This window comes from Brassica rapa, chromosome A05, assembly GCF_000309985.2.
Source record: "Brassica rapa cultivar Chiifu-401-42 chromosome A05, CAAS_Brap_v3.01, whole genome shotgun sequence".
Taxonomy (NCBI): domain Eukaryota; kingdom Viridiplantae; phylum Streptophyta; class Magnoliopsida; order Brassicales; family Brassicaceae; genus Brassica; species Brassica rapa.
The window spans coordinates 75,841-95,850 of record NC_024799.2 but is presented as its reverse complement, the minus strand read 5'-3'; the positions used below and the strand labels follow the sequence as shown (position 1 = coordinate 95,850).

General features: G+C 39.5%; 6 protein-coding genes across 8 annotated transcripts; 5 read left to right on the top strand and 1 right to left on the bottom strand.

The window, feature by feature from the left end:
- The first annotated feature begins 5 nt into the window (after nt 1–5).
- Nucleotides 6–606, top strand: LOC103866341 (glutaredoxin-C13). Its single transcript, XM_009144247.3, has one exon. The coding sequence runs from the start codon at nt 57–59 to the stop codon at nt 363–365; it is 309 nt and encodes a 102-aa protein (XP_009142495.1). The 5' UTR covers nt 6–56; the 3' UTR covers nt 366–606.
- Nucleotides 607–5,777: 5,171 nt separating this feature from the next.
- On the top strand, nt 5,778–7,433 carry LOC103866340 (zinc finger protein CONSTANS-LIKE 13). The gene is made up of 4 exons (XM_009144246.3): nt 5,778–6,430; nt 6,520–6,702; nt 6,788–7,017; nt 7,098–7,433. The coding sequence occupies exons 1-4, from the start codon at nt 5,930–5,932 to the stop codon at nt 7,186–7,188; spliced, it is 1,005 nt and encodes a 334-aa protein (XP_009142494.1). The 5' UTR covers nt 5,778–5,929; the 3' UTR covers nt 7,189–7,433.
- A 239-nt stretch (nt 7,434–7,672) lies between these two features.
- Nucleotides 7,673–8,823, top strand: LOC103866339 (protein NETWORKED 3C). The gene has a single exon (XM_009144245.3). The coding sequence runs from the start codon at nt 8,030–8,032 to the stop codon at nt 8,681–8,683; it is 654 nt and encodes a 217-aa protein (XP_009142493.1). The 5' UTR covers nt 7,673–8,029; the 3' UTR covers nt 8,684–8,823.
- Nucleotides 8,824–8,950: 127 nt separating this feature from the next.
- Nucleotides 8,951–10,895, bottom strand: LOC103866338 (classical arabinogalactan protein 26). 2 transcript variants are annotated; one of them, XM_009144244.3, is made up of 4 exons: nt 10,709–10,895; nt 10,317–10,586; nt 10,118–10,198; nt 8,951–9,888 (listed from the first exon to the last, which is right to left on the bottom strand). In XM_009144244.3, the coding sequence occupies exon 4, from the start codon at nt 9,561–9,563 to the stop codon at nt 9,138–9,140; it is 426 nt and encodes a 141-aa protein (XP_009142492.1). In that variant the 5' UTR covers nt 9,564–9,888; nt 10,118–10,198; nt 10,317–10,586; nt 10,709–10,895; the 3' UTR covers nt 8,951–9,137. The 2 variants fall into 2 exon arrangements, with proteins under 2 accessions (XP_009142492.1, XP_033148638.1); XM_033292747.1 differs by having other exon boundaries at nt 8,951–10,198.
- A 140-nt stretch (nt 10,896–11,035) lies between these two features.
- Nucleotides 11,036–13,887, top strand: LOC103866337 (trafficking protein particle complex subunit 13). 2 transcript variants are annotated; one of them, XM_009144242.3, is made up of 8 exons: nt 11,038–11,703; nt 11,770–11,921; nt 11,989–12,196; nt 12,639–12,713; nt 12,809–12,925; nt 13,208–13,252; nt 13,342–13,440; nt 13,569–13,887. In XM_009144242.3, the coding sequence occupies exons 1-8, from the start codon at nt 11,101–11,103 to the stop codon at nt 13,587–13,589; spliced, it is 1,320 nt and encodes a 439-aa protein (XP_009142490.1). In that variant the 5' UTR covers nt 11,038–11,100; the 3' UTR covers nt 13,590–13,887. The 2 variants fall into 2 exon arrangements, 1 of the variants encoding a protein (XP_009142490.1); XR_004458573.1 differs by lacking the exon at nt 13,569–13,887 and having other exon boundaries at nt 11,036–11,703; nt 12,639–12,732; nt 13,342–13,446.
- Nucleotides 13,888–14,026: 139 nt separating this feature from the next.
- Nucleotides 14,027–19,686, top strand: LOC103866336 (sister-chromatid cohesion protein 3). The gene is made up of 21 exons (XM_009144241.2): nt 14,027–14,246; nt 14,324–14,507; nt 14,586–14,698; nt 14,764–14,856; nt 14,951–15,114; nt 15,204–15,440; nt 15,531–15,675; nt 15,767–15,945; nt 16,032–16,177; nt 16,267–16,394; nt 16,508–16,684; nt 16,931–17,092; nt 17,183–17,383; nt 17,460–17,597; nt 17,684–17,878; nt 17,991–18,135; nt 18,209–18,315; nt 18,436–18,573; nt 18,675–18,940; nt 19,034–19,158; nt 19,297–19,686. The coding sequence occupies exons 1-21, from the start codon at nt 14,235–14,237 to the stop codon at nt 19,524–19,526; spliced, it is 3,285 nt and encodes a 1,094-aa protein (XP_009142489.1). The 5' UTR covers nt 14,027–14,234; the 3' UTR covers nt 19,527–19,686.
- Nucleotides 19,687–20,010: the final 324 nt, after the last annotated feature.

Below are 20,010 nucleotides of genomic sequence, written 5' to 3'. Positions count from 1 at the left end.
ATACATCGAGCAGACAATAAAAAACTTAACTAAACCCTAGCTAGACATCTGATCTCATGGACAAGGTGATGAGAATGTCGTCAGAAAGAGGAGTGGTGATCATCACGAAGAGCTCATGTTGTCTCTGCTACGCCGTTCAGATCCTGTTCCGTGACCTTAGGGTTCAACCAACGGTCCACGAAATTGACACCGACCCCGACTGCCGTGAGATCGAGAAGGCTCTTCTCCGGATAGGCTGCTCCACGGCGGTACCAGCTGTCTTCGTAGGTGGCAAGCTCGTTGGTTCCACCAATGAAGTCATGTCCCTTCACCTTAGTGGCTCTCTCGTCCCCTTGATCAAACCTTATCAGTCTCTCCTTTACTAGCTAACTGGACCAATCAGAGATCCTTCGTGACAATAAAAACCCTTATAGCTAGGGTGTGCGCTTTTCTTCTGTCATATCACATATATGTATCTTATTTTTGTGTTTCTTCATGTTTCAGTCTAGTTAATCAACTGGTATGTTGATGTACGTATAAATCTCTGTTTATGATTACCAAAAAATAAAAATAAAAATCTCTGTTTATGATAATGAAAAGAGTATTCAACAGATGTTAATTTTTCTTCTAGTTTTGTTGTTTGCGACACTAATAATTTGGGTCTCCAAGATCGACAAGACTTCCCATCTACTTTTAACTACGAGAAATACCAACTGACAACATCATCTTTTTTTTTTCTGTTCACGACGACATGAGTTCTGATAATACTATTATCATGGGTTTCCATTCACAATTATAGTTTGGGATTGAAATACTTACAAGTATCTACTCTATATTTATGCCTCATATTCACATAACAACATAAAAGATGAGAGTATTCATATTGGCTATTCAACAAGAAGATACTATATGATTATGTTATTTCCAAGTTTTTATTTAAAAATTTACAAAATTGTGATACATTGTATAAATCACTTTTAAAAAAAAATCTGTTACTATCTAGGGAAAATATCCGACGTTAAATATCCGAAGTTAAATTATAAGACTATAAGTGACTTGCTGTCCAAGCAGAACTTAAATTATAAGCTACACGTGGAATCCAAGCAGAACTCAATTGCAAAAGATGTGGAGAACTAGAATCGATTTCACACCTGTTCTTATCCTGTCCTTTTGCAGTGGAGTTCTGGAAAAAAGTTCCCATTCATGCTTCGGGACTAGGGGAGGCAGAACTGGAGAATCTAAGAGATTGGCTAACGGCCTTTGTAAAATCACCCTCACTACCACCAGTAGGGTTACTCTCTTCCCCGCTTATTCCGTGGCTGCTCTGGAACCTTTGGACTGCAAGAAACAAGCTAGTATTTGAAGGAAAGTCTTTTCTAGAGGAAGATATTATCTCAAAGTCGATTGTGGAGGCAAAAGCGTGGGAGGAAGCAAATGTTAAGGAGGCTAAACATCAGAAGAAGCGAACACCAGTATGTAAAAATCCTATAGACTCCCCTTCTTGTTGGTGTGATGGGGCTTGGCAGGAAAGCACTAAAGCAGGAGGAATGGGTTGGATAATCAAAAACACTGAAGGAGAAGTCATCTGTCGAGGGTCATCTAACAGATTCTTTGTTAGTTCTGCACTGATGGCTGAAGCCTTGGCTATGCGTGAAGCACTCAAGAAGGCTAAAGACTCAAAGCTTCAAAGTCTCCAAATACTTTCGGACTCCCAAGTCCTTGTTTTGGCCCTGCGTGAAGGGCGGGATATGAATGAGATCGCGGGTGTCCTCCAAGACATTAGAAACCTTGCCACTCTCTTCTGTCCAATCTCATTTACTTTTGTACCTCGACTAGAAAATTTGCAGGCTGATGCTTTAGCAAGCTCAGGTCTTAACCGTCTTCTTGTTGAAACTTGAACATCTTTAAATTATAATGCAAGTAGTAGTTTGACAAAAAAAAAAAGTGACTTGCTAATTAACCACATGAACTCGTATTCTGGTTATTGTAATTTAACTAATTAAATAGGAATATTAATTAGCACACATTGATCTAACAACGCAGATTCATTGGTAGATAGGATTAGGGTCTAAAGCGTACATTTATTAGAGGGTGTTTTTTCATAGTTATTGCCAATAACTCCAATTGTTTTGAATATATGCTATCGTAGACTCAGTTTCCACCCTGAAAATTTGAGAGAAGGATAAATTGGGCAGATATCAATGATGGCCTAAATGTGACTAAAGCAACTTGAGTAAGAGAATAGAAGATCTTTCGCGGTCCAACGTGAATATATGATGATCGCTACAAGAAATCATTAGTTTTCTTTTCTTGAGAATCTCTCGTTTTCTTATTATAAGGCATCATTATTTCCGTATAGTTTCTTAAAGTTACCACGATGGCACGATTAGGAATACTTCAAAGTTATCGAACCAAAGTGAGTAAAAGCCTTCAAAATAGACTTTTGAGATTTTCTGAAAATGTGATTCTCTTGAGTTCAAAAGGCCGAAGGGAAATAAGAAAAGTAGAAGGGGCTTTACAAGATATATTGAACAACTTTTCTTGGCCTCCAACTACTTGGGATCTTGGGAGTTGGGAGAGAATATAATCGGAAGTTGTGTATAGGACGTGTAAAACGTAAGAACCACATCGTTCACTTGTTGTCGCTATTATACATGAGACCCAAAAGAATATATAGACAGAATCTCGATGATCACTTATAAAGTGGTCCATTTTAAAAAAGTAAGGAAAGCTCGTGCGAATATTAGTATTCACCAAAGTGGAATGATACAACATTCAGTTTCAGTTTAGTTTCTAGTAGTATTCTCCATTCTCCAACCACAGAATACACATAAAAACATTATCAAATTAAAAGTTGAACAAAAAGCATGAAAATATGACATTAGAAAACACCGCAATGTAAACCTTGGGGTTTCAGCATCAATTAACCCAAGTTTTCTTTGTGGGCCATGTTGCTTCTAATATTTCTTAATCGATGAAACGGGTAAGAGATCTGGCGTCGACGAAAATGTCAGTAAATTCACGAAGAGCTCGTGTTGCATGTGTCATACCATCAAGACTCTCTTCTACGAGCTCGCGGCGAGCTCTGCATGCAATCCATGAGCTTGACCAAGGACCCACAAGGCCGAGACATGGAACGACCCTACTTCAGAGCCTTCGGTTCTAGCCGGCAGTTTTGACAGGGGGAGGTACGTCGGTTCAGCCAAAGGCATCATCGATCTCCTTTCACGTGGATGGCTCGCTCAAGCAGATGCTTAAGGACTCCAAAGCCATATTGGTTGTGATTACTATTAGTTCTCTTACATATAGATACAACCTCCACTCATTTATTATGTCATCTCGTGAATTATATATTTATCTAAGTTTAAACTATACACGGATGTCTTAATTATAAGTACTGGCATCATGAATAGAAATGTTATAGAACTATGCATGCATCTATAGGAGGATTATAAATTTATAATGCTCCGGCAGATAGGCAATTTTATTAGTTGACACGGAGCAGGTATAGTGTAATCTGTTATTATAAGATTAGGAATCAGCTGGATTTAGTACAAAGAGAGGTGCAATTCACATCAGACATGCGAGATGTAGTACCACATGTCTCAACAAGATCACATTCAAAAACTTCAAGCACTGGCTGCATTAATTATAGGGACATGAAGAGTGAATTTGATTAACGAACGGAATAAACAAATCTAACAACACAAATAAGCACAACAGTTAAATACTTTTTTTTTTTTGAACAACAGTTGAATTATATAAGATAAAAGGTTCAGTACAAGATAGAACAATCACATAACAGAGCATTCTTCGCCAACGAATCAGCTCGAGAGTTACATAATCTTGAGACATGCGAAAAGAAGATGAAATCAAAAGGTGCAGATAGGAACTCGATATCCTTGAGAACTCCATAGAGCTCCATAGGAAATGTATTCGAGTTGATAGCTCGGATGAGCTCTAAGGAGTCGGATTTTATCCAGACGTTTGGTGAAGAGAGGTGTGAAGCCGCCAGGAGCAATCCCTTGATCGCCAAAGCTTCCGCCATGAGTGGTGATGACACAGAAAGAGAGCGGGCTTGATCGCACAACAGTTAAATACTACCTAAATGATATGACCTAATTATAAAAATACTTCTTGTTAAATTTTTAATTTTATAAATACTGTTAAAGTCGTATATACATTGTTTGAATGATAATAAACTTAAGTAACATTAGTTTTGAGCCATAATACAAAGTAAGCAAAGGCAAACCTAGATTATGGATCGCTGCATATGTGTCAGTGTTCATCAAGACGAGTACGCACGTTGTCTTAATGGATATGAAGTTTGACAGAGATTATCATGTATCGCTGATATGTTCGAGATAGTGTTTTCACTCATGTTTCGAGCTAACTAGGTCAATCAATCAGTCATGGTTTAGTTATGTCGGTTAAAATAAAAACAGTAGGGTTCGAGAGAAGTCTAATTAATTAGTTGCATCGACGTAGACAACAAATTAAGATGATGAACTAATTGAGGAGCGATAAGGTTTTAGTGGAGTTGATAAAATTGTGCATCGAGTTTTTATCTTTTAATATTGTGGGATCCGTTCCAATTCGTCTAGTAGTATCGTTCAAACGAAAGAAACAAAAAATGAGCTCACTTTCGAGCATTCTAGCTATGTCGGTAACGTGGCAAAGTCTTTTATTTATTGTTTGTTTATTTTTGCCGTGTTTTTAAAATATCCATCAAATCGACAACATGTAACAAACAACAACGAGCTTTCCTTCTCTATCGTCCCTATTTGGCCACGATGTTTGGGAATTTTCTAGTATTACTTTTTTCTAGACTAATATTTTTCTTCAGTTCTTTAATTTGGCTCCAACCGATGACATGTAAAATTAAAGTTGAGTGTATATATTATAATTTGATGTAAACAATAGGTGATAAAACTGTAAATTTATATAGTAAATTTGAATTAAAAATAAGATTTACTATTTTACTAAAGGCTGATATTTATATATATAAATTGCAGTATAGTATTTTTAATAAAGTAAAAAATGTAACATAAGAATATTAACCTAGTTCAAAAATAAATAAATAATAATATTTTTTTATTATTAATATGTAAAAAGTAAAAATTTGACAGAAAGTAAGTTGCAGTATATATATTTTTAAAATTCCTATAACTATTCATAATATTATTTGTTTCGATACCAGTAAGAAAATAAATTAATTGAAATAAGAATAACTTATATAATTGGAAGTTTTAAAATTAGTGAAAACTGTAACTCTGAAAAATGACACTCATGATCTTGAGTTAAGTTTTGATTTAACAATTTTGTAAAGAATGTAACTCAAGTTTTTAACTCAAACATAATACATAATAATTCAACCTACCTTTAAATCAGAAAGTTAAATTTAATACGTGATTGATAATATTTTCGAGTTATTTATGAATTAGACCTTTAACTCAAGCTAAGTAAACATTATCATAAGCCACCGATCGATCAAAGCCTCTAATTACTCTTTTTTTTTTTTTTTTTTTTTAGAGCTTAATTATTATTATTTTTTGTCTTCTAATATGTTTGAATACAACCAAGCAAGTATTTTATGGTAGCCTAATCCAGAGAGTGGGTAAAAAGGTAGGGGTCGTCCACCTTTTGAGGGCACGGGAAGCAGGAGAGAGTGTGTGTTCCACTGTATGCAGATTAACTTATTGCCCAAGAAAAGTTGACTTGTCAAAAGAAATGGGCGTCACTGTAAACGTCACTTGGTTGTGACTTGTACACGAGAAATAAAAAGCTACCAAACTTAAGTTGGAAGAAAATATCGCATTTCCTTCAAAAAAAATATCAGATCCGAAAGAAGAAGAAGAAGAAGAAGAAGAAGAAGAAGAGGTTGAAGATTCTTTCTTTCTCCTTCTTCATCTCTGCCACAGGAAAACAGAGTGCCCTACTGTCTCCTCAAATGGAAAAAGAAGAAGAAGAAGGATCCCATCAGCAACATCGCATCTGCGACTATTGCGAGTCCTCGGTGGCTCTCGTCTACTGCAAGGCAGACTCAGCCAAGCTATGTCTCGCCTGCGACAATCAAGTCCACGTAACGAACCAGCTCTTCTCGAAACACTTCAGGTCACTCCTCTGCGACTCGTGCGACGACTCTCCCTCTTCCGTGTTCTGCGACACAGAAAGCTCAGTGCTATGCCAGAACTGCGACTGGCAACACCACACCTCCGCGTCCTCGCTTCACAGCCGCAGACCCTTGGAAGGGTTTTCGGGGTGTCCTTCCGTGACAGAGCTACTGGCACTCGTGGGCCTCGATGACCTCACTGACAAAGCTCTGTTCCTTCCCCATCCCGGAGGAGGATCGGAGCAGACCCTTCCGCAGATCGTTAGCCTTAACGATCTCGTTGCTTCCGACGGCTCGAGTCACAATTACCGGGCCATGGATGTTCCTCCTCTCCCTAAGGTATATCTATAAATTAAAATAAAAAGCTGTTTCTTTTAGTTCGAAATGAATCCTCTGTTTTTGAAAATTTATTTGTCTCTCTCTCGTAGAATCGCCACGCCACCTGCGGGAGACACAAAGAGGAGATGATCAGACAGCTCCGTGAACTCTCGAGATCCGAGCCTAGTTGTCTCAAATACGAGACCCTTGATAATGATGCTGAGCTCGACACCACCGGATTCCTCTTTCTCGAACCGGGAAACGATCTGTTCTCTTCTACATTTGAATCTCAGGTATTGTTGTTTATTATCTGTGCTTCTTGGTCAGTTCTGGTGGTCTCTCAAATTAAAAAAAAATCAAAAATCAAAATTTTGAAAGGTGAGTGGACTGAAATGGTTCGAGGATCAACAAGAAGACTATTATCCGTATTCAGATGATAATAATGTAAACCAGAGAGGCTGCTGCACTCACCAACAACAAGAACAAGAGTCATCGCCCGTGATGGTTCCGGTTTCCACTAGTACTACAACAAGGTTGACACATGAGATCAACAGTCTTGAGAGAAACTCTGCTCTCTCTCGCTACAAAGCCAAGAAGAAATCTCGAAGGTAACTATCTTCTTAACCTTACTCCTTCCTCATTTATTATTCTTAATTTAGAAACACGAATTAGACACATCAAATGTCAGGTACGAGAAGCACATCAGATATGAATCACGCAAGGTTCGTGCAGAAACCAGGACAAGAATCAGGGGACGTTTCGCTAAGTCACATCCATAATATATCATGCTGATGATGCTAGCGAGTTTGCTTAGTTTCGTAGCAGGCAGGCAACAACAGGTCTTTGATTGTAATGTCTTGTACATCTACTATGAGATGAGATGAATCCTTTTTTTACATGTACTATTATAAGCTAGGAGACACATATATATGTATCATTTCTACCAACCAAACTTGCTATGCTGTATAAGAAAAAGAAAAACGACCAGAGAGATGAAATCATATTCTAGAACTAGTACAATCTACTGTCTTCTCATGTTTTGCGTCTCTCTCTATTTGTATGGGACTTTGCCAAGACTACCAAAACTATGTACACACACAGCTTAGACAATGAGGCCTAAAGACAATATTCTCTTCCAACCAAATACGGAGATAGCATGTAGGAATGATTCATTCACATGGTGTCGGAAGCTGCTAAAAGCAAATGGTGAAGGCCTGGAAGGCAGAGATAGGGTACATGTATGCAAGCAGAGGATTAGAATGGACTCTATTAGTTTAGTTTGAGCATGATTGATTGATTAATCTTCTGAAGCCCATTTGTATGGGATTGCCTCCGTCTAATGAAGACTGCCTCTGTATAATGGGCTTTATTAAGGAGAGGGAAAAAGATTATGTTAATGGGCTTATGAGACCAAGAGAATCTACGAGTTTGATCCATACACGATACGTATTGATTGCCGTGAAATCTGGAAAAATTAAAAAAGAGAGAGTAAATTTCGAATCGAGGGGGGAAGGGGGAGGACATAGAGATATTCAAAATTTGAAAACAGATTTACTGTGTTATTCGCACCAAACTGATACGAAGGGATAAGAGAGATAAGTGTTTTTTGGTGAAGAAGAAATGGTTGGAGAGGAAGAAGAGAAAAGGAGATGGTGGTGGTTCGAGAGTCATCATCACAAGACAACGACGACGACGACCTCCTCTAAGCATTCTCAATGGCTCCATTCCACACTTGCAGAGCTTGATTCAAAAACAAATGCCATGTTGTCGCTTATAGAGGAGGGTGGTAACGCCGATTCTTTTGCGCAGCGTGCCGAGACTTACTACAAGAAACGTCCTGAGCTTATCGCCTTCGTCCACGATTTCTATCGTGCTCACCGTTCCTTAGCCCACCGTTTCCATCACCTTAAATCATCCCCTATCGACCACTCCCTTTCCGAGCTCCTTGATGATCCCCATTCCGAGATTGACGACCCTGACGAAGAAGAAGCTGTTGAAGACGCCTCCTCCACTTCGAAGAAACTGGAACAAGAAAGGTTGAAGCTCATCCAAGAGAATGATGCTCTGAAAAGACAGCTGCTAGAGAAGGACGAAGAGAAGAGAGAGGTCATTAGGCAGCTTTCCCTTACTGTTGAGACCCTCAAGGACGAGAACTTGAGTCTCAAGAGACGTCTTCTTCGCAGTTTGTCTCTCAAGAAACTCAGAGGTTTCCAGCTCGACTACACGTTCCTCGGGAAGCTGTTCTACAATGGAAATGCGCCATCTTCATGGTAACCTCATGAGCACTGTGTACAATACTTTCTTTATGTGTTTGATTCAACACTCTTTTCTTTTTATCTAAGATTGAAACATCTAGTTTCGTGCTCTATTGTAACCTGGATTATCGTAATTATCCTCTACCTACTTAATATGCATGTCTTATTTGTTCAATCACAACAAGCAAGCAACAGTTTCAGACAGCTACATGTGAGATATTTATTATTTATTATTTGGATCAATCAATTTTGATTCTTTTTGAGGCACAAGACCCATAAACACAAGTGTTACAAGTAGAACAAGTGCACCAGCCAAATGGCTGAAGTTCATTAGCAATTTTCATACGAACAATTAATAGAAAAGGTATAATAATAATAATATCAAATTACAAGGAAAATACATTGTTTTTGTTTTTTGTTTTTTTTTGGCAGAGGATGATGTCAAGAGGGCCTTAATCTCAGTTTCTAAGTGTTTAACTAGAGAATCTGGAGAAAGGTAGTAGCAGCAACATGGGGAACACAAGAAGCAGAGAGAGTGGTGACCAGACCAAAGCAACAGAGGAAGATGCAGGCAGAGGAGACCCCACCGGAGAAGTGTCAAGCAGAGGATCACGAGCCACAGCATCTGGGTTTGGTGGACTAAGGCTTGAGGGGATTGTCGGCATGGCAGAAGATTCTGACGGAGAAGGAGACATTTCGCTCGAACCCGGAGTAGGGAACAGAGGAGAGATATCCGGAGACGTAGCCTCCGGAGGTGAAGCTGAGAAACTAGAAGGCGCTTCGGGTAAAAACGAAGGTGCAGCTGATATGGTGGAGAGCTGAAACTGTAGAAGCTCGGATGTTGAAGTGGGCAAACAGAGTGAGAGAAGGGTGAAGCCGACGAACAGAGAGACGCCCATGCTTTTCTTTCTTTCTTTCTGTGAATGAGTCTCTGAGAATGTTTCTTGAGAGACTTTAAGATGTCAAAAAGGATGCAAAAGGTATACAGCTATAGAGGTGGTAAAAGACAAGATTGGTTGGTTTGGTTGTGGACCTTTTGTTAAGGGCAGAGCACATGAGATGTGGATTTGTCGGGTTTTGATTTGTGTCGGAGTGTTTGTTTTGTTTTGATTGCTGAATAAAAACTTCACAAAGAAATAATTTAAAAACAGACAAACAAGTAGAGAGACCCGTGAGTGAAGCTCGTCCCTCGATATTGAAGTGAGTGCCAGCTTTAACTTGTTTCTGCAAACAATAATCTTAGTAAAAAGCTAAGCAGAGATTCTCTGGTAAATGTAAGAGCAGCAGGCATTTCATTTCTCATCAAAATCAGATATCGAAATGTATATAAAATGTTGACTTTGCTCTAATATGTTAACACAAAAGGCGGGCATTGTCATGCCAAATTTTCTATCAAATTCAATCTCCTAGAGATATGAAGAAAGAATGTAGTAAACTTGGAACAGGTCAAGACCTTATTGAATTGAGTAATGAAGCTGAAAGCTTTCCCCATATGTTGTGGAGAGCTTTTAGTGTCCAATCCCTTGGGTCAAACCTGTACATAACAAAATGTGAAGGCACTTTGTAAGAGAATTAGGTGGATGGTTCAAATATTAAAAACACATACATATATATATTGGAAGTAACTATGATAGATAGATGGTAAAACTAACCTTAGCCATATACTACTTTCTATCATCTCCCCTTCTCTCAATTTTAACTTGATCAAGAAAGTTGAAAAGAAGAAGAAGAAGAAGTAAACAGGCGTATCATGTTGGAGACAATGAGCATTTGTCAAGAGCTTGCCATCTCGTATCATGAACTCGACTAGGGTCATAGGTGAGAAAAGAGAATCATCTCCATTAAGACATGCTTTCTAGCGCTGGTAAACTGTCTATGCTTGTTTCTGGCATGGGAGGTGGGAGTAATCAAACGCAGTAAACCTGAGAGGAAGCAACCATGGACGGATTCAGAGACTGATCAGTCAAATGAAAGAAGAAACAAGCAGTAATATAAAGACTCTAGCTTCGATTCATGAATGGAGAAGAGATGTGAAAGTGTTAACCTTTAGCGTTGAGAAATGATGCATCGTGAAGCTTGGCAGGATCGAAATGGCACTAGACCATAATTAGTATTAATGTCAAAAGGAAGGGAGAAGAAGAAACAAATGTAGCCAATGCCATTGATTGGGGTTTAACGAGGTCAGCGACTTTTGGCGATGCGGTGGAGAGATGGAGTATTGGAATTTAATGGAATGGTGGCATTAAGCAGGGAGAAGGAGAAGAAGCACACGGCGAGTATCAATGGGCCTGTTTTGCTTATTTTGAGGGCAGCCCAGAATGAGATTGTAGTATTCCATTCTATGGGCTTTTTATTATTATTAGCAGTAGTAAAACTAAAACAGACTATTAACAGCAGAGAAAAGGAGAGGGGTAAAATCGGAAGAGATCGGAAAGGATGAGCACCGGCGCGACGCAGGGACCGCACTCGCTCGCCTTCAGGGTGATGCGACTCTGCAAGCCTTCCTTCCACGTCGACCCTCCCCTCCGCATTGACCCTTTCGATCTTCTCGCCGGCGAGGACTTCTCCGACGATCCCGCTTCCGCCTCCTTGCTCCGACGCCATTTGTCTTCCGCCGAGGGCGTCGACTCCGATCTGAGTTACCGCAACAGATTCCTCATAAGCCACCCAACGGATCCAATCGGTCTCTCAGGTCTGCTGCTTCTGCCGCAGTCATTCGGGGCGATCTATCTGGGAGAGACGTTCTGTAGCTATATAAGCGTCAACAACAGCTCCACTTCCCAAGTCAGGGATGTTACCATCAAGGCGGAGATTCAGACAGAGAGGCAGAGGATTCTTCTTCTCGACACCTCCAAGTCTCCTGTTGAATCCATACGCACTGGTGGCCGCTATGACTTCATTGTTGAACACGATGTTAAAGAGCTTGGAGCTCACACCTTGGTTTGCTCTGCCTTGTACAATGATGCGGATGGTGAGCGTAAATACCTTCCCCAGTTCTTCAAGTTTGTCGTTGCTAACCCACTCTCTGTCAGGACCAAGGTTATCACCCCCATTTCTCTCTCTCTCTCTCTCTCTCCAGCCTTGTCTGATTGTTGCGCCTTGCAGGTTCGAGTTGTAAAGGAGACTACGTTTCTAGAGGCTTGCATTGAGAACCATACAAAAGCAAACCTCTTCATGGACCAAGTTGATTTTGAACCTGCCAAGCAATGGACTGCTCTCAGACTACATGACCCTTCCTCACAACATCCCCCATCCAGGTCTCTCTCATTTTCACTGACTATCATCCTTACTTAATCACTGACTCTCTCTCTCTCTGCGTGTCAGTGTTCTTGGTGGAATAATACCTAACCCGCCCGTTATAATCCGATCTGGTGGGGGCATCCACAACTATCTCTATAAGTTAGTCCCATCTGCTGATGTTTCTGGCCAAACCAAACTCCAGGGAAGTAGTATCCTCGGTAAATTTCAAATTACATGGCGCACAAATTTGGGTGAACCTGGTCGCTTACAGACCCAACAAATTCTTGGCGCTGTAAGTTACTTCATCTTTTACTATCTCACAAAACATGACATGAATATGTGCTTCCTTGTTTATTGTGGCCATTTTTGACACCAAGTCTGATCAAACAATTACTTTAAGCATACAGACAGCCTTGCCCTGGATAAGAAGCCAATCTTGGATTTGGTGCCAGTTAGAACATCTAGGAAAATCGCTTTGCATTAGTATCATTATATAGCAGTACTATATACTCACCACCTTGCTCTGTTTGTCTGAGATCGTTTGCTTGATCCAAAAATTTTCATTATAGCGGAAACAAACTAATGCATTATCTCTATTTTGTCAGCAAGTGAAAACACGTTTATGAATTTCTCTGTATGTCCTTGTACTCGTCATCTGTATGCTCATGCCTCAGCTTCAGCTTCTCATCTCATCTAACAAACTTCTTTCGCTGTAACACATTTTTTCTTCTCAGCCAGTGAGCCGCAAAGAGATTAATATGAGAGTTGTGGAGGTTCCAACTGCTTTACACTTGAATCGACCCTTTTCGGTAATACCACTGATTTTCGGTAATGTTTGTAATGCCCAAAAGATTGGATTTGAATATACATTGTTTTTAGACTGAGCGTATAATGATACCCTTAGGCATCCTTGAATCTCACAAACCAAACTGATAGGCAGTTGGGACCCTTCGAGGTTTCACTGTTACAAGATGAATCACAAATGGAGAAGCCGGTTGCAATTAACGGTCTCCAGAAACTGGTATTCTATCTAAACACTATTTTCCCCTATTGTGTCTGCCTATTGATTGCATTTAGAAACTTTTGTAGTATAAAGTCACCATAAATCCATGTAGTTAGTCGTTTAAATTACACTCAACCATGTTCGGTTCGGTGGCAGAACTATGAATCACATACTGGCTATGCAATGGGCATTGAACCCAAACTTAAACATGACTACTAATTGAAGTGTTTTTGCTTCACCGTTGCACTTTTTTGTGTGTGTGTGGTACGAAAGAAAGTCACACCGTTGAAACTCTTGCAGATGTTACCAAGGCTTGAGGCATTTGGCTCCAGTGATTTCCAATTGGTAAGACAAAACTGACCATCTCCAAAGCTCTCAAGGGCCTTCACCGATTTTGGAACCTTTTAACACCGAATGTATGTAAATATTTACAGAACCTGATCGCCTCCAAACTGGGAGTCCAGAAAATAGGTGGGATCACAACCTTTGACACAAGAGAGAAGAAAACCTACGAGCTTGTTCCAGAGATGGAGGTTAGTGTACTCCTTACAGTCTTTTTCATTGGTATCATCAACTCCCACATTTTTTCATAAATGAAATCAATGATATTGTTGATTCCCCACAATTGGATAATAACTGTTGTTGGAAATTTGTACTGCAGATATTTGTAGAGTCGGACTAGTAATCTTCCGAGGGATTGTTATTACTTCAAAGGTCTTGTGATTGCAAACACATGTGTGTCGTTCGAGTTTTTTTGTTGATTAGTTTTAAATAAATTTGGTTTGGTTATGCGCTTTTTAGATGCAGAAGAAAGAAGTAAAGGGCTACTAACATATTGTATCTTGTTGGGGATTATTTGCTTTTTTTTTTTAAAGTTGATTGTTGTTTGTAATTTGTTAATCAAGCTATAGACATGAAAAAAGATGTATTGGTTTTTTCTTTGGCAGACAGAGAACTACAACGTTGGTGGTTTCGATTTAGCTTTGGCTTTAAAATGTTAATCCCAATGTTTCTATTCAACTAAAGCAAAGATACAAAATTTTGCTTTAAAATCGAAAATGAAAAACCTGTTTGTTACTGTTATCACTTATCAGCATTCGAAGTAAATAGTGATAGCATATTTGGTCTAGTGAAAATGCAAAATGTCGCTAATATTATTCACTAGTGAGAAACAGTTGCACCATAATTGGGAAAATAAAATAAAAGAAAAGAAATTGAGAGGGGATATTTTGTTGGCATTGGCGGGAGGGAGAGGAGGACTTTACCAATTCCAGTCGCGTTAGCAAACAAACCCTAACTAAGGTAGAAACAATTTGGGTCCGGAACCATGGAAGGCGCTGTGAGTCTCCCCCTTCCCTTTCTCTTTAGCTAATTACTATTATGCTTCGTTTCGAATCCTCCGCTGCTTTTGCGTAGAAAAGGACAAGAGATCAGGATCAGGATGACGACAACAGCGGCGGCGGAGAGAATCAGAATCAGAAACAGGAGCGGAGCACCAGCCAAGACCAGAAGAGCCCTGAGCTCGATGATGACGATTTCCAGGAAACCCGTCCTCAGTCCAAGCGCAGTCGCACCCTTCCTTCCCATCAGAATCTCATAGGTAGGAGGAGATCTCTGGGGGTCATTTATCTATTAGCTCAGATTCGATAGATCCTCGTTTTTGATTTGTTTTGAACAGAGGTTGTGAAAGGGAAGGTGGATCTTATTCCTAAAGCCGTCAAGATCTGGGTTGAAAGATATGAAAACTCTCCTAACCTTGCTACCTCTGAACTCTTGTCCATGCTCTTTCAGGTGCTTTCCTTCACTCTTCCCCTTCCTCCCTCTTCATTTCTCTCATTTCCCATCCATTTTGTTAGGCTTGCGGTGCTAAATACTCCATCAAGGAACACCTGCTTGATGAGACTGACGTCGATGATGTTGTCGTTGCCCTTGTTAATCTTGCTAGATCCGTACTATCATCTCTCTCCCTTTTTCCCCTTTTCTCCTTTTTTCTAATTGAGAAACTTTCCTAATTATTGTTCTTTCTTTTGATTGTGCCTCTAGGGGGAAATTGAAGATTATCATACTTCTAGAAAGAAGGAACACAAGAACTTCAAAGAAAATCTTGTTTCTTTCTGGAATTGCTTAATTACCGACTCCCAGAATGGACCCTTGTTTGATAAACTCTTGTTTGACAAGTGCATGGACTTCATTATCGCACTCTCATGGTTTCTCTTCATTCTTTACTACCTTATCCCTCCCACTCCCACTCCCACTTTTTTTATATATTCATCCTGTTTTTCTACTTGTATTGCAGTACTCCACCTCGAGTTTACCGCCATACTGCCACGCTTATGGGTCTCCAACTTGTCACTTCCTTTATTTCTGTTGCCAACACTCTCGGTTCCCACCGTGAAACCACCCAAAGGCAATTGAATGCTGAAACCAAGAAAAGACCTGACGGCCCTCTTCTTCACTCCCTCAACAAAAGGTTGTCTCTTTCTCACCAACACATTACTACTTTGGAGGACATGATGCGCAAAATTTTCACTGGGTAAGAAGATTCCATTACCATTTTACCCTCAGCTACACACGAAGATGTAATCCTTGCTGACCAAATTCATTATTACATCTTTTCTTCTAGGTTGTTTGTACACCGATATCGAGATGTTGACCCCGATATTAGGATGTCATGCATTCAGTCTCTGGGCATTTGGATCTCTTCTTATCCTTCTCTTTTCTTACAAGATCTCTACTTAAAGTATCTTGGATGGACGCTTAATGACAAAGTAAGCTCCTTTCTTCTCTCTTCAAGATTATTTATTATATGTATATTCGTTATAGTGTCACTGATCTTCTCTCTGTATTCAATTATCGGAGGCTGCCGGAGTGAGGAAAGCTTCTCTCCTCGCATTGCGAAAACTTTATGAGATGGATGAAAACGTCCCCACTCTTGGTCTATTCACTGAGAGATTTTCCAATCGAATGATCGAGATGGCTGATGATGTTGATTTGTCTGCAGCTGTCTGTGCTATAGGGCTTGTAAAGCAGTTGCTAAGGTATTACCCTCGAGATAATTTTCCTTTCACCATATATATATGTTGGAATGTCCTGCATTAAATGTAGATCTTTTGTTGTCCTACAGACACCAGCTGATTCCTGATGACGACCTTGGCCCTTTGTACGATTTACTTATTGATCAACCCCAGGAAATTAGACGTGCCATTGGAGAGTTAGTGTATGATCACTTGATCGCACAAAAGTTCAACAGTTCTCCATCCGGTCTTACAGGTTTTCCCTTTATATCAGCCAAATTCTGAGCACTATGATTTTTTTTTTCAGTGACAACTTGGTTCACAGCTATCACATCCTATTTTCAGGTCATGATGATTCTTCCTCTGAGATCCATATCTTCAGAATGTTACAAATATTACGGGAGTTTTCCACAGATCCAATCTTAAGCGTTTATGTAATTGATGATGTTTGGGAGTACATGAAGGCCATGAAGGTAGGTCTAAGAGAAATTCCTACACTGTTACACATTCATTATGCAGTTGTGTACCTACTATGTCACTGTTGCACATTTATTGTATCATCTTCGCGATGCTGCTTTTCTTGCAGGACTGGAAGTGTATCATCTCTATGCTTTTGGATCAGAATCCTCGGACTGGGTCTACTACTGACGAAGACACAACAAACTTGGTCAGACTTCTGTTTGCGTCAATCAGAAAGGCTGTCGGAGAGAAGATAATCCCTTCAACGGATAATCGAAAGCAGTATCACAGTAAAGCTCAGCGAGTAAGATTCTGTCTCTGCTCTTTCTGAGAAATTTTCTTATTGTGCCGATGATATGACGTCGCAAAAGCAGTAGTCCATATACCAATTTCTCTTTTTTTTAAAAAAAAAATTATTTTCTTGAACTATACCATGAGGGACAACTGCACTAAAATGGACTACTGTGTTCCATTTTTAGTCTTTGTTACTCCCGTTTCGTTCTTGATTATGAAAATAGTGACATTGATGTTTCATTGCTGTGAATAACAGGAAATGTTTGAAAACAACAGGAAAGATATAACGGTTGCAATGATGAAGAACTATCCACAACTTCTACGTAAATTCATGGCTGACAAAGCGAAAGTGTCATCTCTGGTGGAGATTGTTATGTTTATGAAACTCGAGCTCTATTCTCTTAAACGACAGGAGCAGGTGGCTAAAAGCATTTTGTTTCATATAGGATGCTCTTTTCTCTGTTATCGACCTCTCTTAGTGAAATTTACATTTTGTCCCCTGTTTCAGAGTTTTAAGGCCGCCGTCCGATTAATTAAGGATGCGTTTTTCATGAACGGGGAGAAGGAAGCACTAAGATCTTGCGTTAAGGCTATAACATTTTGTGCGTCGGAAAGTAAAGGGGAACTTCAAGATTTTTCCCGTGGGAAGCTTAAAGATCTTGAAGATACGCTTTTCGATAAACTCACTTCTGCAATTAAAGAAGTCAAGGTATGTTTTACTTCCTTTGCCGATTATATTTGTACTCTGTTATACGGATGCTATCTGACATCCGTTTTCTGTGCAGGATGGAAATGATGAATACTCCCTCCTTGTAAATCTGAAAAGGTTGTATGAGCTTCAGTTGTTAAAGCCTGTTCTTGGTGAGAGCATGTACGATGAGCTTGCTATGACACTCCATGATTTCAGAAATTTGGACGAAGAGGTGGGCAAGGAAATTCGTTTAGAGCTATTACTATATCTTATTGTTTGTCCCTCACATCTTTAATGAAACGATTGCTGGTTGCCTAGGTTATCTGTTTTCTCCTCCTGAACATGCATATGTACGTGGTGTGGTCTCTGCACTCCGTCGTAAATTGTGAAACTGTCTCCGAAGCTTCCTTATCTTCCCTTATATCAAAACGCGATATCCTGTTTGCGGAGCTTACTTACTTCCTAAATGGAGTTGAGGAATCGAGAAAATATGGTAATCAGCTAGCTCTCAGGGTAAGATGATTTGACGTTCCGATCTAATAGACACATTTCCTTTAGTGTATGTGTTTGTGTCATCTAGCAATGAGTCATTTTCGCCTAACCAATGAAAACTTCAATACTGCAGATTTGTGCTTTACTTGCGGAAGAGTGGTGTCTTTTTAGAAAGTCAACTTTTGAGTCTAGTAAACTTGAAATGTTAGGATATTGTCCAGAGAGTGTTATTCTCAAGAAATTTTGGAAACTCTGTGAAGAAATTTTTAACACATCAGGTGAGTATGATTTGCTTTGATCATTTCTTGATTTTTCAAGTGACGTACTTACGTTTGCTGGACTTTGAAACAGATGAGACGGATGAGGAGGATGAAAATAAGGAGTATGTTGCTGAGACGAACAGAGATGTTGCAGCCATTGCTGCCTGCAAGTTGGTTAATTGTGGTGTGGTGCCGAAGGTAATCACCAAGTGCATTGACCATGCTGCTGTAAATATTATAGTTATCAGTCATTAGCCATGTAGTGATTGATGTGTCTTCTAAACAAAAGCTATGTAATTTTTTTTTTGTCTGTCGCAGGACTATCTAGGACCAGAGATAATATCTCATCTTGTTATGCATGGACCTAGTGTTACAGAAGTCATAAAGAATCTTATAACATGCTTAAGGAAAACAGAAGATGACATCTCCAGTATCTATATGGAATCCTTGAAAAGGGTAAAGCTTTCTGCAGAGAATATGGAACGTTGATGATTATTTTAGGAAGACACAAAGTTTAGTATTCGAAGAAAAATTGCTGACACTAAATAATTGGGCAGGGATATCAACGGTATGAAAGCGAACTTTCTTGTGACGGTGGAGAATCAAGAGTGGAAAAATGTCTTCAAGTGTGCCGGGAGCTTGCTGGTCGGCTATCAGGAATGTATGTTGGTGCTGCTCGCAACAAACACAGACTGGAGATTTTGAGCGTGGTCAAGGAAGGTGTTGAGTTTGCATTTAGGGACGCACCGAAACAAATGTTGTTTCTGGAAGTTGCTATCCTTCCATTTGCAACGAGACTCTCAGTGCCGGACATCATTGACATGTAAGACTGGCAAATTCTTTGAGCTAGTAAGTAGGAAGCTAATAGAATAACAAAATAACCTGAATTGTGTGTTCTTGTTTGGTTGCTGAGCAGTAAGAGGGAGGTTCAGGGGCGTATAGTGCATGTTAATACAGATGAAGACCCCAGCGGATGGCGTCCTTGCTTTACCTTCTTAGAAACATTGGAGGAGAAATGCTTAAAAACCGAGGATGTACAAGGTATGTTATATGTGCACTTGGACATCGTCTGATTGTTTAATCAAAATCCGGCCAATGAGTGTAGTCCTACATAACTTGAATTAGAAAAAAAAAATGTCTGAATGGATTGTTTGTGACGTTTGGGATTTTCTTTCACAGACGACAAGGAAGGAGTAGCTGTAAAACGAAAGGGACGGCCCAAAAAACGTGCTGAAACAGAGCGAAAGAGACTGTTTGATGAGGAAAGTGGAAGCGATGAGGATGAATCCATCAGTGGTGGCTCGGACAAAGAAGACAAGGGAGATTTTGTAGACGAGGACGCTCCTCTTATTGAGACAATCAGGTCGGCTGCAAGACGGAGGGCACTAAGAGGCGAACGGTCCAAGTGACAATTGACTCGAGAGTGTACGGCTATCGGTTTATTTGTATGTGCTTTTGGACAGATTAAAGTGTTTCTAGTATTCTGTTTGATACAATGTAGGAGAAACGAAACAAAACCTTGCTCTGTGTTTTATGAATGGTAATCTAAGTGTTTGTTTTAAAGGTTTATTGGTAGATCATAGGCTAAAAAGTTAGAATGTGTTTAGAAATTTTAAAACAACTCTAAACATCATAGGCTTCAGTATATAGAGCATTTACCGAAAATTCAATATTTTCGTAAGGGTTAACCCATAGATTTTGAGAAAAACTCAAAAAATATGATAATACTGTTTTAATTCATAGTTGCATCCTTCACCAACATATGATGAAGTTCAAAGTGGTTTGGAACTTTTGTTGTCTCCGTTTCTCTAGCAAATAACGTTTTTATAGTGTTTAGTCCACCAATTTAGGGACTGTTATGAAATTTTAGTAATTTAATTTACAAAAAGTTAA

What these genes read in the sequence shown, in the direction of transcription:
- LOC103866336 (XM_009144241.2), top strand. An exon ending in ATGCGCAAAATTTTCACTGG is followed by an intron (nt 15,441 to 15,530) that starts GTAAGAAGATTC and finishes CTTTTCTTCTAG; the next exon opens with GTTGTTTGTACACCGATATC. An exon ending in ATATGGAATCCTTGAAAAGG is followed by an intron (nt 18,574 to 18,674) that starts GTAAAGCTTTCT and finishes ATAATTGGGCAG; the next exon opens with GGATATCAACGGTATGAAAG.
- LOC103866341 (XM_009144247.3), top strand. Translation starts at nt 57, where the DNA reads ATGGACAAGGTGATGAGAATGTCGTCAGAAAGAGGAGTGGTGATCATC.
- LOC103866337 (XM_009144242.3), top strand. Translation starts at nt 11,101, where the DNA reads ATGAGCACCGGCGCGACGCAGGGACCGCACTCGCTCGCCTTCAGGGTG. An exon ending in CACTCTCTGTCAGGACCAAG is followed by an intron (nt 11,704 to 11,769) that starts GTTATCACCCCC and finishes TGCGCCTTGCAG; the next exon opens with GTTCGAGTTGTAAAGGAGAC. An exon ending in ACTTGAATCGACCCTTTTCG is followed by an intron (nt 12,714 to 12,808) that starts GTAATACCACTG and finishes TGATACCCTTAG; the next exon opens with GCATCCTTGAATCTCACAAA.
- LOC103866339 (XM_009144245.3), top strand. Translation starts at nt 8,030, where the DNA reads ATGGTTGGAGAGGAAGAAGAGAAAAGGAGATGGTGGTGGTTCGAGAGT.
- LOC103866340 (XM_009144246.3), top strand. Translation starts at nt 5,930, where the DNA reads ATGGAAAAAGAAGAAGAAGAAGGATCCCATCAGCAACATCGCATCTGC. An exon ending in ATGTTCCTCCTCTCCCTAAG is followed by an intron (nt 6,431 to 6,519) that starts GTATATCTATAA and finishes TCTCTCTCGTAG; the next exon opens with AATCGCCACGCCACCTGCGG. An exon ending in GCCAAGAAGAAATCTCGAAG is followed by an intron (nt 7,018 to 7,097) that starts GTAACTATCTTC and finishes ATCAAATGTCAG; the next exon opens with GTACGAGAAGCACATCAGAT.
- LOC103866338 (XM_033292747.1), bottom strand. Translation starts at nt 9,563, where the DNA reads ATGGGCGTCTCTCTGTTCGTCGGCTTCACCCTTCTCTCACTCTGTTTG.